Below are 17,103 nucleotides of genomic sequence, written 5' to 3'. Positions count from 1 at the left end.
TGCGCAAACATTTATTAATGTTTTATAAAAGCTGTTAATGTTTCTACATCTATTTTCTCAACTACGACGGATCATAATGACGGATTGTAAATCTTTTATAATATAATTTTGTCATACAATTTTATAAATCTTTTCCTATCGGGGATTATTGGTAGGCGAACGAGACAACAATAATAAGATCGAACGAGTTGATAATAATAGCATGCAAAAACCGATCATAGATCTTTGAAATAATTTTGCATAATAACTTTGTGTTATCGCGCAGACATTTCGTGCACAATAGCACGGAACGGAATCAAAATTGTATAGATATGCGTTATCCTTGGCCCTAACGTGAACATTGGCTATGTAGTACATGTCCACGTCGTTAATATCGTGAGGGCGCTGAAGGAAACCTAAAACATGGTTGTGTCGATTCTCAACCTTTTCTGTTATATGCTGGTACCAAATCTGGAAATCTGGCATGCCTGCCTGAGACTCTACTTAAAATTGTATTGAAGTAAATGTAACATGTGACGTTAGCTTTGAGTATATAGTACATGAAGGAGGAATTGCTTTGTTTCGTGTAGATCAAAAGTGTGTCCAATATCTGTGTGAGAGAGAAAGGTATAGCATGACACTTCTACAATTTATGTCTGCACTTCTGTACTTTATGTAATGCATAATACATTTGATACATGCGCAAAAAAAAACAAGTACAATTTTATCTACCCAGAGAACATTATGACGTCTTAAAGACGTCTAAAAGACGTCTTATATTTCTATAAGACGTCTTATAAAACTATCAGAAAGACGTCTTTGAGACGTCTTTAAGACGTCTTATGACCCGATTTAAGACGTTTTTAAGACGTCTAATTTTTTTTATTTATGACGTTTTTGAGACGTCTTATATAAAAATTATTTTAGACATCCCTGGCGAAAAAATTTCTACAAAATTCTAAAAAACTACAAAAATTTACAAAAGTGTTCCAATTCTGGCATTTTTTTGTAGTTTTTACAGAAAAATGCTAAATTTGAAACACACTTTTGTAAATTTTTGTAGTTTTTTAGAATTTTGTAGAAAATTTTTCCACCAAGGATTCCAAAAGCTAGGTTTATTATTTTTTATTTTTTATTATTTTAAACAAAATACTTTATATTTATATTTCATTATTTTTATTTTATTATTAAGATAAGTTTTTTTATAAATAAAAAATTTTATATTATATATTTCAATTTTATTTCATGTTTTCGTGATTGGAAATTACAGAATTTTACAGAGATACTGGATTCAGTCACATATTTTACAGCAACTTAAGCGCAACACTATTATCGTCCGGTTTATTAATTGTCAAAAACTGTTGTCAGAAATGTTGTCAGAAAGGTTAATTATTTCCAATAACAGCCTACACACGCGATACGTACGAGAGTTAAAAAGTTGTGTTGTATTAACGTATCCACACTCGGCTGCGTTACACAGCAAACCGGGACAAAACGTCCCAACACACACGCGATACGTGCAAGAGTTCAAAAATTGATACGGGATAAGCACGTCGATCGATTTGATCGCATCACACGGCAGATTTGGTTATGTGCGTCATTCGACGTCTTAAAAACGTCTTTCTCAGACGTCGTAAAGACGTCTAAATGGCGTCTCAAAGAATATGTCTTAAAAAGACGTATTTTAGACGTCTTAAGAGAGACGTCTAAAATAAGACGATTTTAAGACGTCATAAAGACGTCTTTTAATAAAGTCTCAAAGACGTCTCTTTTAAGACGTCTTAAAGATGTCTTAGACATGCGTGTTGTCTGGGTACCTTTCTCTCTCGCACAGATATAGAATCTATACCTTTCTCTCTTGCACAGATATTGGATACACTGATAGTGCTGGCATTCCTATTCCATGTACTATATACTCAAAGGACGTTAACATCTCTATGTTTAACGTCTCATAAAAATACTATAGAATAACTTGCATTTAACATAATTCTATAGTTTCTGATAGGTATCAACAATAGTTCCATTGAATTAACTATTTTAATTAAATTTTTATAAATCAGATGTTAACTTTCAAAGTAAGAATAAAATTCTATCATAGAATTCTATCATTTAAAGACGTCTTAATTATTGTTGAAGCCTATGAGAAATTAAAGAGCTATGCTGGATGCAAGTAAGTTTGTAGTATTTTAAGGATGCTAAACATTGCTAACTTAACACACGTATAAATGTAACTTGTAAGATAAAAATTCATTTTAATACTTTTAGTTTTTAATACCATTTAGTGTTTTCTAAAATTTAAAATAATGATCTTAATTTTTAATTAAATTGATGGTTAATTAAATACAAAATGATACTACCTACCAAACACCAAGTTACATGTAACGTACCTGTTAGTTGTAATTTCTCACTTAATAATGTAATTGTAATATAACATGTGTGTTATATTACAATTACACACATGTTACGTTACATGTGTGTAATTGTAACTTGGTACGTTACATGTAACTTGGTGTTTGGTGGGTATATAACGTTATCCTTTACTGATTCAATAAATATATATATGTATCTATTCAGAAAATGTCTGGTAATTATCTTTCATGGGAAAATAAACTAAATAATATAAAGAGACAGAAAGAGAGAGAGAGAGAGAGAGAGAGAGAGAGAGAGAGAGAGAGAAAAGAAATAACTAAATAGAAATCTTGAAAAAAAGGTAAATTATGCCTTTAATTTAATCATATGTCATAACATTGATTTATGGATTTCTAAATAAGAAGTTGTATAAATAATACTTGATTAATGCTGGATTTAACACACATTTGACAATTGTAAACATTATATGATAATTACCAAACACTTTATACATACATATATTTTTAAATATATATTTTTTAATATGTTATTATATTTTTTTTATTAATTTTACATTAATATTATAATTTTATTAAAATTATTCAATTATATTAATTAAATTTTAAACTAATATTAATATAGTTTTTTTTTGTTACAGGTACATGGAGTTCCAAAAAAAACCAAAATAAAAGAAAAAAATTTTTTTTAAGTTTTAAAAAAGTGAAAATTAAGAACATTAATATAATAATATATGTGTATATTAATAAATATTATGTTAATATTAATAAATATCATAAATAGTTTTAATTAATTAATTAATTAATATTACTTTTTATTCCTTTTCTATTCCTTTCATTTCTTTCTATTCCTTATTATTCCTTTAATTTTGTAAATTTAAGTTTATTTATTGTGTTTATTCAATAAATTATTATTTAAATTGTATTAACTTTAATTTATATATATATAAATTGTTAATAACATTATTGATTAATTTATGTTGATGATGATGATGATGATGATGATGATGATGATGATGATGTTGACTATGATGATAATGTTGTTGATGTTGTTATTGTTGTTGTTGTTGTTGTTGTTGGTTGTTGTTGTTGTTAATGATGTTGATGATAATAGTGATGATAATGATTATGACTTATATTATCGTTAATATTACATCTTAATTATATTACAAATATTTGTACAAAATTATTTTCTGACAAACAAAAGAGATAACGTCATCGAAAAAACAATAATTTTGAAGAGCAATTATATAGATATTATAATTAATTAATTAATTAAAATATAATAATAAAAAACATTAAAATTAAAAATTGAAAATTTTGTTTATTAATTTTAAATATTATTAATATATAATTAATTATTATAAATCAAAGTAATCAATAAATAAATTATCAATAATAATTGTTACTACTTATTAATTATAATCAATAAATAAAAAAATTAGATTAATAAATTACATTATTTACAAAATATTATATATTAATAATTTCTATTAATAATTGTAATAATTTCTATTTGTGTGTACGTAATAAAAATTATTAAACATTAACTAATAATTAAACAATTAATTAATTTAAAAGTTTAAGTAAATAAATAAAAATAAAAAATATATAAATTTTTAATATATATTACTATTATATATAAATATATAAATCTAATTAATAATATTACATATTAATAAAAATAAAAAAAAAACTGTATTAAATTTTTCTTTAAAATAATACATTAAAAATAAAAAACTATTTAAATTTTAAATGTTATTAAATAAGATAAGTCTATTATTTATTTTGCAAAATGCCAAGACGTAAAGTGGAACGTACTTCAGAAGAAGAAGAACAATTTCGAAAACGACGTCTTGAAAGAAACGCAGAAAATCAATGTCGTCGTCGTCAGAATACGAAAACAGCAGACATTGTTTTACCAAATATAGTTAATCATAAAAATTATAATGTTTGTGTTACTGGCACAATAATTAATAATCATATAATAAATTTGAGTAATGATGAAACAATTAAAGAAAATTTTGTAAATTCTGATAATCGCGTAATAAGCTTGAATAACGAAACAATTGGAGAAAATTCTGTAAATTCTGATAATCATATAATAAATTTAAATAATGAAACAATTGGAGAAAATTCTGTTAGACCATTATATCAACAATGTACAGCGTATCAGTCTTATTATAGATCACAAAAGAAAAATTATCCTTATTTAAATATTAATAGTCTAACATTAATTAATGAAATAGATGAATATTATATTGGTTCTATGGATCCCAGCAAGCACAAAGTTACATGTAACGTGCTTGTTAGTTGTAATTTCCCACTCAACAATGTAATTGTAATATAACACGTGTGTTATATTACAATTACATTGTTGAGTGGGAAATTACAACTAACAGGAACGTTACATGTAACTTGGTGTTTGGTGGGATCCCTGCTAAAAACGACCGATTGAAACCAACTAAAAAAAAAGAATCGGTTTCAGTCTGGAATCTTGATCTGGAAATTCCGTATTCGTGCCGATTGAAATCATTAAAACCAACAAAAACCAATCAGTGATATAGGAAACGATTTTAGTTGATTTCTATTGTTTTGAATTTGGTACAATTAATTGGTTCTAATCGTTTTCAATTGTTTAAATTGTTTCTTATCCGGAAATTCCGAATCAAGATTCCAGATTTAAACCGATTTATTAATCGTATTTAATCGGTGATTACATTCTATAATCGTCTTTAATCGGTTTTAATTGTTTTATTTCATAATTCATCCTGTTTATAAACACTTGATCCATTTCAATTAAATCCAATTATTTTACATATTAAAGTTTATTAAAATGAGTTTTAATGTAATCAATTTTAATTGGTTTGGTTTTTTATATTTTTTATTTTCGATATTTTAAAATTTTTTTTATATTAACAATTTATAGAATTTTTTATAAATACTATTATTAAATTTTTTTAAAGAACAAATTATATTAAATACACTTCAACATTTGCTCTTGATTTTTTTGGTATGGATTCATTGTTTGGTTCGTGATCGAGTTATAGCTGTCTAAACTAAGTTAGGGCTGGGGTACTAAACACCTCATGACAAACCTGATTTAAAAATTAAATGTGTCAACGGAAGGGTTAAAGCTGATTTAATTATAATTGTGGTTATTTATTATAAAATCCAAAAAATTTTTTTATACAATATGTATAATACTATAAAAGTGCTATATAATAAAAACTACTATATACTATAATAATGTGTAATTGTCATTACAATAAGTTTAATAAATTTTAAAACGTCAAAAAAATATTTTTAAACATAAACACTAATAAAAAACTTTTATTCAGTAACAAATTTAAAGTATTTGTTAAACTTAAAACGTCATCTAAACTATTCTCTCTAAGACTTGATTCAGATGTCCTCAACATCTGAAGCCGATGAATTAGTTGGAGTCCAATCAAAATTGGTATCACTTATTGCATCATCTGTAAGGTTTTTTTAGATTTAGTAACTTAATTCTTTATCGTCAAGATCCAAATGCTCTGAGTCAACAAAAACTGTTTCCATACCTGTCTCATTAGTAGAAGTAGTCTCCTTAGTAGTCTCCTTAGTAGTCTCCTTAGTAGTTTTATTTACTCCTTTTCTAGTATCATATTCATTTGGTTTGTCATTTGTTTCAATTTCCGTTGAGGGTTTTTCAGTCTTATTAGCGGAATGTATTTTATACTGATTAATTTCAGCTTCACAAATTACTTCATTATCAGAATCAGAATGCTTTTCATTCGAGTTTTTTCCATCATCTGATTCAGTTTCCACAAGTTTTCGTGATTTTAATTTTGATGTTTTTCTCTCTGGTCTTTTCATTTCTGCAATTTTTCTTCCCGCAAAAATATCAAATTTCAACATATCTGACAAAAACAATGTTTTTCCTTCTTTATTTGGTTTATAAATATGTTTCATCCAATATATATAATAATCTGGAAATCAAAGCTACATGTTATTTATGACAACTCAAAATTACAAATAAAACTTCTTATTACATTTTTATACCTTCACAAGCACCGTATTTTATTTCGTCCAATTTTGGGCATTTTAATTTACCCAATCTCTTCGTTTCTTTATTTAAGTCACGTAATTTACTTAGTTTCTTATTACTTTCATATCCAGTTTTTGTGCTAGTCGTTAATTCTTCAATACTGAAAACTAGCGTTAATATATTACTAGCACATTGACTGGGTGTTTTTGAATTATTTAGTAAATTACTGTACTGTTTTTCAGTGACCCACTGGTTTCTACCAATGTGTACCTAATATATAATATAGAAAATTTATAAATAAGGTCTTTAATAATTTATTAATAAAATTGGAGAAAATAATCCCTGGTAGAAAATTTTCTACGCGCCTGTGTATAAGCTATCAGGGCTTTTGTGAAAGACTAGATAAAACTAGACTAGATAAAATTAGATTAAACTTAGCTAGATCTAAACTTTACATGGGTATCTCAATAAAAATAAAAATTTTGTATACGTTAGAAGTTAGACACATCTACCTTGTGATCTAGTTAATTTTCTACCAAGAAAGCGCAAAATTATTTACCCTTCGGAAATCGTCTGAAGTACGCAAAATTCCAATTGCTGGATAATTCTGAGAGTAATCTAACCGTTCTCTTGAGTTTGAAAGTTGCTCTAACTTAGCTAAAAAAAAACAAAGTATTTTATTTTCAGGTATTATGTATTTCTTATATTTTTTAAAAAATGTAGTTGCTCTAAATGAATTTTTTAATATTTCTTTAAAAAAAAGTATTTTAAATATTGTAAAATATCGTAAGACGATTTCTACATAAGGTGCCAAGTGCCGTGTGTGCTTCAGACAAGAGAGGACACTCATATCCAGACAGTAAGGGTGAAGTCCCATGTAGCGGATTACGCGGATACGGAACGAGCGGATCGCCAATCACGGATCATTCTGATAGAATTCTTTCAAAGATTGCGTCGAAATGGTCTCGTGATTGGTGATCCGCTTGTTTCGCTTCCGCATAATTCGCTCCATGGGACTTTACCCTAAGAAAGTAAATTGATTACACAAGTATAACAGTAGCTTGGCGCATACACAGCATTTTGGAACCTTATATGTAAAAAGTCCTTAAATGAGAAAGATAAGAAAAAAAGGGGAACACTAATTCATATACATACATACATACATATAAATTTGTTTTAAATAAAAAGTACGAGAAAAAGTATTTACATTCATACTCCTTAGTAGACTCCTTAGTTTTTTGAATGAAACTAATTTGCAAACCGTCATTTAATTCACGAAGTTTTTTTATTTCCGATTCTTTTTCTTCTATTTGCTTTTTTAGTTCCTTTCTGGAGCTCTTTAATTTTTTGTTTTCATTTATTAATTCATCCCCTTCTGTTCGTAACTTAGAATTTTCTTTTATTAATTTTTCGAAAGCTTCTTTACATTCTGTGAGCGAATGAACCTTACTAATACATGTTATCTATAAAAATAAATAATCTATATAAATTTTTATTTAATAATTTTTATTAAATAATTACATTCTTTTTAAAAACCTTTATTTAATTATTTTATTAAAGGTTTAAAAGTTTAAAAGGTTTAAAAGGTAACGTACTCGCATAGGTATATGCCAACGCAAACACGTACAAAATAACGTTCCTCAAAAAATAAAAAAAATGAGTATTCTATTTTAATATAGTTATCGTATAAGCACACGTATACGCATAGGCCAACGTAAACGAAGACGTACACGCTCAAACACACGCAGATTCCAACGAAGAGAGACAAGGAAACATACACTCACTCCAACCTTCTCACGAATTGAGTTAATTTAAATTAAAAATTAATATTATAATAAATTAATTTAAAAGTAAATTGTTTTTATAGAAGAAAAAATACAGGAAAATCCAAGTAAAGAAGAAAATAAGAAAACAGAAGATTTAAATAAATCCCTAAGCGACAGAAAAAAAGATAGTGCGTCCCCAAATATAGAAATCGATGAAATAAAAAGATTAGTTAATAAAATAAAAATGTTTCTAAATAAACACGTTTTTAGAATGGCCCAAAAAAGCACATAGAAACGCCATTTAAAAAGGTGTTTAAAATTTGAAGTTAAAAGTTAGAAAAATTGAGCATAAGTTTGGAAACTATTTTAGTTAATAACAATAAAATAAACTAAAAGATTAATTTACGTTAAAAAAGGTAATTTACAAAAAATACATTTGTTTTGTTAGAAGAAGTTAATCTGGATAAAGCAAGTAAAGAAGAAATAAAAAGATCTGAAGATTTAAACAAATTACAACTTGAAGGTAAAGGAAATAGTGCGACTATTAAAAAAAAGGATTATTTAATAAAATAAAAGTCTCTCATTTTAAAATAATATTAAAATATATAAAAAAAAAGGTAAAATAATTCCAAAATTTATTACTAAAATGTCAAGTTATTCCGAAAAGAAAAAATTAATTATTTAATACTAAATTTATAAAATATAATCTTAATATAGAGTTGGAGGATGGGATGAATGAGGTATTAATTAGAGCACAAATGGAATATGAAAAAAACGCAGAAGAAAAGAAGATAGTAAACTTCCCTCAACAAAAAAAACTGGAAGCCAAAAAACGCTTCCAAGGAAAACTGATCAAAGGAAAATAATAAAAAGAAAAATAAGAAATAATTTTAAATAAAAAGAAACTTCTAATATTATTGTATTTGTGGAGCGTATTAATATAAAAAATAAAGTGAGATTAATGCCCATAGAAGTATGTTGAAGGAAGAGAGTGTGTGCAAGTTTATGAGTGTTTATGTGGGAATAGGTACTTTAAAGAGTTAAAAAAAAAGATAAACAAAATATTAAAAAAAAAGGTTAGATATTGATAGTCAAGATATTGAGAAGGAGAGCACGAAAATTTAAAAAACATAAAGAAAAGAAAATGAATTTCTGAAGAAATTGCTTACCAAGAGGCAGAAATTTACTGTTAATTTAAAGTTTGAATCGGGAAACAACCCCCCCCCCCCGATCCCGAAGAAAGAAGCAAGAAGCGCAGAAGGCCGGAGAAGCATACGTGAGGAAATATAGAAGGACGGAAGCAACGAATATTTGCAATACAAGTGAATGATTGAATCCTGGAAATTAAAGCGAAACTAAAATACTATACAAATATAATTGAAATATAAACAAACAAATAAAGAAAAGAAAGGGTTAACAAAAAATGTTTCAATCTAATACGCGAGCGCGCGAAAAACAATAATACAAATGTGCACTAAATCTAAACAAACAAAAAAAAAGACTGAGTCACAGCAACGCGTGGCCGGACACAGCTAGTTAAACAATAAAAATTTATTATTATTAGACAAAGAAACGAAAATGTTTCTTTAATTTCACAAAAATTTTTGCATAAATTTAATTATATGTTTATGTAAAATGTCACAAAAAAGATTAGCTATTACTATAATAATTATATAAGTACTATAACTGCAACAAATATATATGTCCACACGCGGTTTCTGTATAGAATGCGTTACATGCACTATATAAATCTCGGAACGCAGCTAACTTCATATGACCAGGCATTCATTCTGACCGCGTGTGTACAAATTATAAAAAATATATTTTGATCATTTTTACCTTTGGAATAACTTTAGATCTGCTCAGCTTTTGGGACTCATTATCACACTTCTCCTTTTCGTTTCTCGTGTTTGTTTCTTCGGTTAGTGCTTTGACTAGATTGTCATCTTGCATGAATTTATTTTTTGTTTGTGCTAAATCTTCTGTTACTCTATATTTTTTGGGTGATGGCGGTGTATCAGTAATGTTTGACAAATCTAAATTTTCCTATAAAATATTTAAAACTTAAATTTTGTACAGAAGCTTAACTTTTCTATTATAGCCAAGGAATGAGTAGATTGATCGACAAACTGACACTATTTTATTGTAAATCACAGTCTCATAACATTTTGAACATAGGATTTGGTCTTTCTCAAGTGAATTAATCCATTAGAAAGATAAATTATTCGCAGGACAACAACTGTTCATAAACTCGTGCCAACGAATTCATAAAGGTTGTTGCGTCTCATTGTCAATAACAAACAAATTAATGCATAAAAAATCTTTCTGCCGCCTTTATCCATGCTTAACACTTTTAAATCACGTCTGTAACATCTTTTCAAAATATTTACTGACTTGACTGCTTTGTAATGTAATCATTTATACACTTGTTCGTTATTGACAGTATGAGACACAACTTTTATGAATTTGTTGGCACGAGTTTGTAAACAGTCGTTATCCTGCGAATAATTTATCTTGATAATGGATTAATTCACTTTAGAAGGATCAAATTCTATGGTCGAAATGTTGTAAGACTGTGATTCACAACACAAATAGTTTGTTGACTATTCATTTACTTATTCCTCGGCTATAATTACTAAGTTATCTCTTTTTTTGTTTTCTATTTATTATAGTTATACAATACTATATGAATTCACTCATTTACCTTATCTTTTAATGTAACTGCGTTCATTGGCAATAAATCACTCTTAAAGTTTGATAATTTATTACAGACTAGTTCCTCTTGTTCTTTTAATTGACAATTCATCTATTGATGAAAAATATATAATAAATAATTTATACAATATTTTTAAACAGAAACTAACAGAAAATTTGTGATATATAGGACACGACTAACCTGAAAAGTTTTTGAATGCTTTAACTGTTTTTTTGGGGACTCATTACCACACTTCTCCTTTTCGTTTCTCGTGTTTGTTTCTTTGGTTAGTGCTTTGACTAGATTGTCATCTTGCATGAATTTATTTTTTGTTTGTGCTAAATCTTCTGTTACTCTATATTTTTTGGGTGATGGCGGTGTATCAGTAATGTTTGACAAATCTAAATTTTCCTATAAAATATTTAAAACTTAAATTTTGTACAGAAGCTTAACTTTTCTATTATAACCAAGGAATGAGTAGATTGATCGACAAACTGACACTATTTTATTGTAAATCACAGTCTCATAACATTTTGAACATAGGATTTGGTCTTTCTCAAGTGAATTAATCTATTACAAAGATAAATTATTCGCAGGACAACAACTGTTCATAAACTCGTGCCAACGAATTCATAATGGTTGTTGCGTCTCATTGTCAATAACAAACAAATCAATGCATAAAAAATCTTTCTGCCGCCTTTATCCATGCTTGACACTTTTAAATCACGTCTGTAACATCTTTTCAAAATATATACTGATTTGACTGCTTTGTAATGTAATTATTTATACACTTGTTCGTTATTGACAGTATGAGACACAACTTTTATGAATTTGTTGGCACGAGCTTGTAAACAGTCGTTATCCTGCGAATAATTTATTTTGATAATGGATTAATTCACTTTAGAAGGATCAAATTCTGTGGTCGAAATGTTGTAAGACTGTGATTTACAACACAAATAGTTTGTTGACTATTCATTTACTTATTCCTTGGCTATAATTACTAAGTTATCTCATTTTTTGTTTTCTATTTATTATAGTTATACTATATGAATTCACTCATTTACCTTATCTTTTAATGTAACGTTTATTGGCAATAAATCACTCTTAAACTTTGATAATTTATTACAGACTAGTTCCTCTTGTTCTTTTAACTGACGATTCATCTATTGATGAAAAATATATAATAAATAATTTGTACAATATTTTTAAACAGAAATCTAACAGAAAATTTGTGATATATAGGACACGACTAACTTGAAAAGTTTTTGAACGCTTTAACTGTTTTTTTCCCTCGTTGTCAGATTTATCCGAAGCTGTCACAAGCAAATACGATGGTGAAGCACGAACACTTTTTGTTCTAATTATTTCTTTAAGTTCTTCATTTGAATCTAATATATAACACAAGCAACATGTATATATAAAAACAAAGAACAAAACCAGGCAAAGGCTATGGCTGCGTTCCGTTTCACGCATAATGCGCATAATGCATTGTTCATCTTTGTTGTTTATCTGATGTTAAATAAAGATGAAAGACGCATTATGCGCATTATGCGTGAAACGGAACGTGCAGCCTATTACGTTCCGTTTCACGCATGATACGCATGATATATTGTTCATCTTTGTTGTTTATCTAACGTACGATAAACGAGGATGAACGATGCATCATACGCATCATGCGTGAAACGGAACGTAACCAAAATCGAATAAAAGTTGTAATATTTATTATATATATACCTGATAGTAACAAAATCGTTGCTACATACGGTTCTTCGCCTACTGTTTCTTCCACTTGATACTTTAAAATTTTCTTGTGTGACTCTGGTTTAAAATTCTTGATGCAAGATGTGGGAATAATTTTTTTTTTGTCTTTATTTTTCCCAGATAACAATTTTATATAAGCGTACATTTTTATCTAAACAAAGAAATAATTTTTATCTAAATGTTTCTACTAAATACAAGTACAAAAGCGTCACCACACGTGTTATAATCGTGTACCTTGCAAATATGTGAATACTGCGTATTAAGGCTATTCTACAATTGCGTAAGCGTAAGGTTGTAGGAGTAGGAGTAGTAGTAGTCATAAATGTTTTACAACGGATCAATCTACAATAGAGTAAAGATACGTTGTAAACTTGATTACAGCAACCGATCAGAGTGCAGTAAATTATGGCGGTGTGCGGCATGATGACGTGAACAGCACTCTGATTGGTTGGCTCTTACGTTCACATCTGTTGTAGTCGTGAAAGATGAAATTCAACCATCTTCCACAACACGCTCTACAACCGGAAGTACCGCTTTACAACGACGCCTTACACACTCTTACAACCACTTACGATCACGCTACGCAATTGTAGAATAGCCTTTACGTGTCCCGGCCGCCACTCGATCCTTTCTGCAAATGTTCACTATCATGGCCGCGGCCACGAGCACATCACGTGATCATAGAGCATGCGTATGGGACTACAGAGCGTGCGCATAGTGTTCCGTCGCTTTTTCGGTATGACAGATTTCTTAACCTTAATTCGTCAACTTTAATAACGATTAGTATCTCGATCGCTTTTCTGATGCACGCTTATTCTTGTCAGATTTATTCGTTTTAAGCAAAATCGCGTCAAATACGCATAATTACATCGATATTGAGGTGCGGGGATCTAAATGAAACAATTACTTTTTATAAATATATGTGAAAGTGAGCCTGATTGAAAAAGTAAAGTATATATTATATATTATACATTATCGGGTAAGTATATTTTTAATAAAATCAACCCATATTTTTTGTATTAAAGTAAAATAATAAAGTGTATAACATAAAATTTTAAGTGCATAATGTATTATGTACACATAATAATTACATTTTATAATTCTTTTATATAAAAATATATTATAACTAATAATTAATACATAATTAATACTCCAGCTATATTTTGATTAAAAGAAATAAAAATAAAATACCTATATATGTACATAATTTGAATTTTATTATTGCTAAATATGTTTCAGATAATGAGTGATTCGTCATCATGTGATTCTAATTCTGATAATGATATAAATAATGCAGTTCCCAAAAAAGTAAAACGACGTTACAAAACAGGATTGTATAAAGATATGAGACTCACTTCAGAGATAATTTATCTTGGGTTACTAGATCAAAGTGGGATTCTTTTACGAGTATGAAACATCAATAGCTTTTGTGCCAGGTAAAAAATATTCTAATATATATGTCAAATAATGTAACATTAAAATATTGAACCGTCGACATTATTGTAAAAAAAACAGTTAATATGGAGAGTAATGTATAAAATAAGTAATTTTTATACTAATTTTTTTAGAAAGCAAGTAATTTTTCTAACTTGAATAAATGAGCAGAACCGTGATTGTTTGTATTAGAAGTGAGAATAATTGTGACATGAGAATGAATAATAATGAAGCTAGTAGTAATAATTCCACAGCGATTCGCTCTCCAGAATATAAACCTGCCTTAAATATTGAAGGTATGTACACGCTGTGGCCCTGATTTACAGTTTTTAAAATAAAGAATTATATTTCGCACAGTTTGAAGTAGAAATCCTGTAACTTAGATTTTTCAAAGATTTGTAAAATGAAAAGTTATTATATCTACTTTATTTAAAAATCTTCTAACCTATAGAAACTTTATTTTCATTATCGAGGGCATCCACGTAGATCTAATATTATATATAGCTAGTCGTTAACCAATTAAGTTCTACCCTAGTCTATATAGTATTATCTAATAATGTAGTCTTCCACAAAGACATTCCATAGTTTCTATGGACGCCTATTTTCTACTAGTAAGGTACTCATTTCGATTATTGTCAGAATCAATAATGTATAATCAAGGCATTTATTGCGTTATAGATACATTTGAGTATAATGAAATTATTCATATAACAATGAAGACGAGGGACAAAGAAAATGAAGATGCCAGCAGTGTAGAAGACAATAGTGAAGATGATGACAAACATATGAGTGAGAGTAGTTTCAAATGGCTATGATTCTGATAACAATGAATTTGATAGTGATGATTATGATGCGAATATCAGTGACGACGAGACTAATGGGTCATTTGATGATAATACTATAATGTTTGAGAAAACTAATTTAACTATTCGTGACATAATGACTTGATAATGGGATTCTCAATTCGATTTAGACTGTCAGATTTAGGAAGACAAAAACTGATTGAGTTAATAAAATTAATTGCAGGACCCGAGTTCAAAGATATAAATATTTCAAAGTATAGATTACAACAAAGATTTGACCCACCAGACGATAAAATAAATTATCATTATTATTGTAATTCTTGCAACAAAGAAATTTTATATTCAATATCAAAATTAAATTTTAAGAATTATATAAAAACATGTTCAAAATGTGATCCAAATAATAAAAATAACGTTAAATCTACAAACTATTTTACGTCTATTAATTTAACATATCAGTAAAAATGTTATTTGAATCTCCCTACATTAAACAAGAAATTTTTAATTTTATTAACTCAGTGACAGTAAATCAGTGTAACGTTGATAGCACAAAGATTATGAGAGATGTTAATGACAGTAAATTATACAACAAAATTAACAATAGAAATACCTGTTACTTAACTTATAATATAAGTACCGATGGTGCACCACTGACAAACAGTGGAAAACGAGGCTTTTATCCACTTTCAGTACAACCAAATTTTGTATCACCTATCAGTAGATTTAAACAAATTCTACTATGTGGAATACTAACTTGTACAAAAGAACCTACAAGTGACATAGCTCAATTATTTTTTTCTACCTTTATCGATGAAGCAAAATTATTGTATGAAAATGGTATCGAAGTAACTAATTTAAAAAATGAATCGATTATTGTAAAATTTTGTCCATTAGCTTACTGTGTAGACTCTGTATGTCGACCAATCTTGCAAAATAGAATGCAATTTAATGGGTATTATGGTTGTAGCTGGTGTTACCATCCAGGATGTTATGTTAAAGAAGTTTCAGGTATTAGATATCCTTTACGAGATATCGATCCCGAATTAAGATCTCATGAAAGTCATTTAAAGGATATAAAAACTGTTACTTTATCAAATAAACGTCAAGAGAGAGAGAGTAAAAGGAAATACTGCTTTAATTCAAATTCCATGTATAGATATCGTGTGGTCCTTTTCTTTTGACTATTTACATACTATCCTTTTTGGTATTGAGCAGCAGTTATACAATAAGTGGACATGCCCAAAATCACAATCAATGTTTAAATTACGTAATGCGGATGTCAAAGCTATTGAAAAACGTCTGTTATCTATTACACCTACCCAGGATATACATCGACTTCCACGATCACGAAAAGAAAAGTTAAAAGGTGCTGAAGTGAAAACATGGATATTAGTCTACAGTCTACCATGTTTGGAAGATATCCTTCATGATACAGCTCTTAAACATTATTCATTACTCGTCAGAATTTTGTACACTTTATTAAAACAACAATCACCGAAGAAGAATTAGTACAATGCGAATATGACGCCCTAAAGTTTGTTGGTTATTATCAGGTTTATTACGGAGTTGAAAGTATGACATTTAATGTTCATATTTTATTGCATGTTGTACAATCAGTTAGGCAAACTGGTCCTCTTTGGAACAATTCGACTTTTCCGTTTGAAGGAAATATTTTTCAATTAAAGCAATTGATAAATGGTCCTAACAAGATGGATCAGCAAATAGCGAGGAGGAAACACTTACAACAATTACATTTCAAAACAGGAAATGTTAATTACTCGTCAAATATTATTAAAAATTATTGTACTGATATATTTAGGCATAAAAATTTGTCAACTTATTTTATTGTGGTGAAGATGTTGTTTTTACGGGAGCAAGCTACTCCAAGAAAATTGATGGACAATATTGCCGTGTATTTAAAAAATGTATTTATAACGGTAAAGTTTTCCATAGTATAAAATATACAAAAGTAAAACGTACTAATGATACAATGATACAATTAAAATCAGGACATTTTGTCGGATAATAGATATTATAGAAAAAGAAAACAAATGCTATCTTGCACTTTCAAAAATTGTTACATTTTCAGAAGATCCTTTTATTGTAACGCACATAAAAAAAATTAGAACCGAAGATTTTCAAAATTATAAAATTGTTCCTATTACAGATGTACTTTCAAAAATAATTTCTGTAAACATTAATAATCTTGAATTTTTATGCAAATTACCAAATACTTTTGAAATACAATGATATGTTTCCCAAAACTGTT

At 28.0% G+C, this 17,103-nt stretch overlaps 1 protein-coding gene, 1 long non-coding RNA gene and 1 pseudogene across 2 annotated transcripts; 2 read left to right on the top strand and 1 right to left on the bottom strand.

The window, feature by feature from the left end:
• Positions 1 to 5,652: 5,652 nt before the first annotated feature.
• On the bottom strand, positions 5,653 to 13,172 carry LOC118647582. The gene is made up of 12 exons (XM_036292747.1): positions 12,832 to 13,172; positions 12,571 to 12,748; positions 12,091 to 12,224; positions 11,901 to 11,999; positions 11,038 to 11,247; positions 10,846 to 10,947; positions 9,981 to 10,187; positions 7,583 to 7,838; positions 6,935 to 7,032; positions 6,390 to 6,645; positions 5,909 to 6,316; positions 5,653 to 5,824 (listed from the first exon to the last, which is right to left on the bottom strand). The coding sequence occupies exons 2-12, from the start codon at positions 12,740 to 12,742 to the stop codon at positions 5,751 to 5,753; spliced, it is 2,016 nt and encodes a 671-aa protein (XP_036148640.1). The 5' UTR covers positions 12,743 to 12,748; positions 12,832 to 13,172; the 3' UTR covers positions 5,653 to 5,750.
• Positions 13,173 to 13,488: 316 nt separating this feature from the next.
• On the top strand, positions 13,489 to 13,905 carry LOC118647584. The gene is made up of 2 exons (XR_004964771.1): positions 13,489 to 13,576; positions 13,837 to 13,905. It is a non-coding gene; the product is annotated as an uncharacterized LOC118647584 (long non-coding RNA).
• A 2,048-nt stretch (positions 13,906 to 15,953) lies between these two features.
• LOC118647512 lies at positions 15,954 to 16,792 on the top strand (annotated as a pseudogene).
• Positions 16,793 to 17,103: the final 311 nt, after the last annotated feature.

The sequence above is a fragment of the Monomorium pharaonis genome, chromosome 10 (assembly GCF_013373865.1).
Source record: "Monomorium pharaonis isolate MP-MQ-018 chromosome 10, ASM1337386v2, whole genome shotgun sequence".
Classification (NCBI taxonomy): Eukaryota; Metazoa; Arthropoda; class Insecta; order Hymenoptera; family Formicidae; genus Monomorium; species Monomorium pharaonis.
This window is presented reverse-complemented; position numbering and strand designations above follow the sequence as displayed.

Coding starts and splice junctions, on each gene's coding strand:
- LOC118647582 (XM_036292747.1), bottom strand. CDS start 12,742: ATGTACGCTTATATAAAATTGTTATCTGGGAAAAATAAAGACAAAAAA. Junction 12,225..12,570: donor AACGATTTTGTTACTATCAG/GTATATATATAA, acceptor GTTATATATTAG/ATTCAAATGAAGAACTTAAA. Junction 7,033..7,582: donor GTCTACTAAGGAGTATGAAT/GTAAATACTTTT, acceptor GTTTTTTTTTAG/CTAAGTTAGAGCAACTTTCA.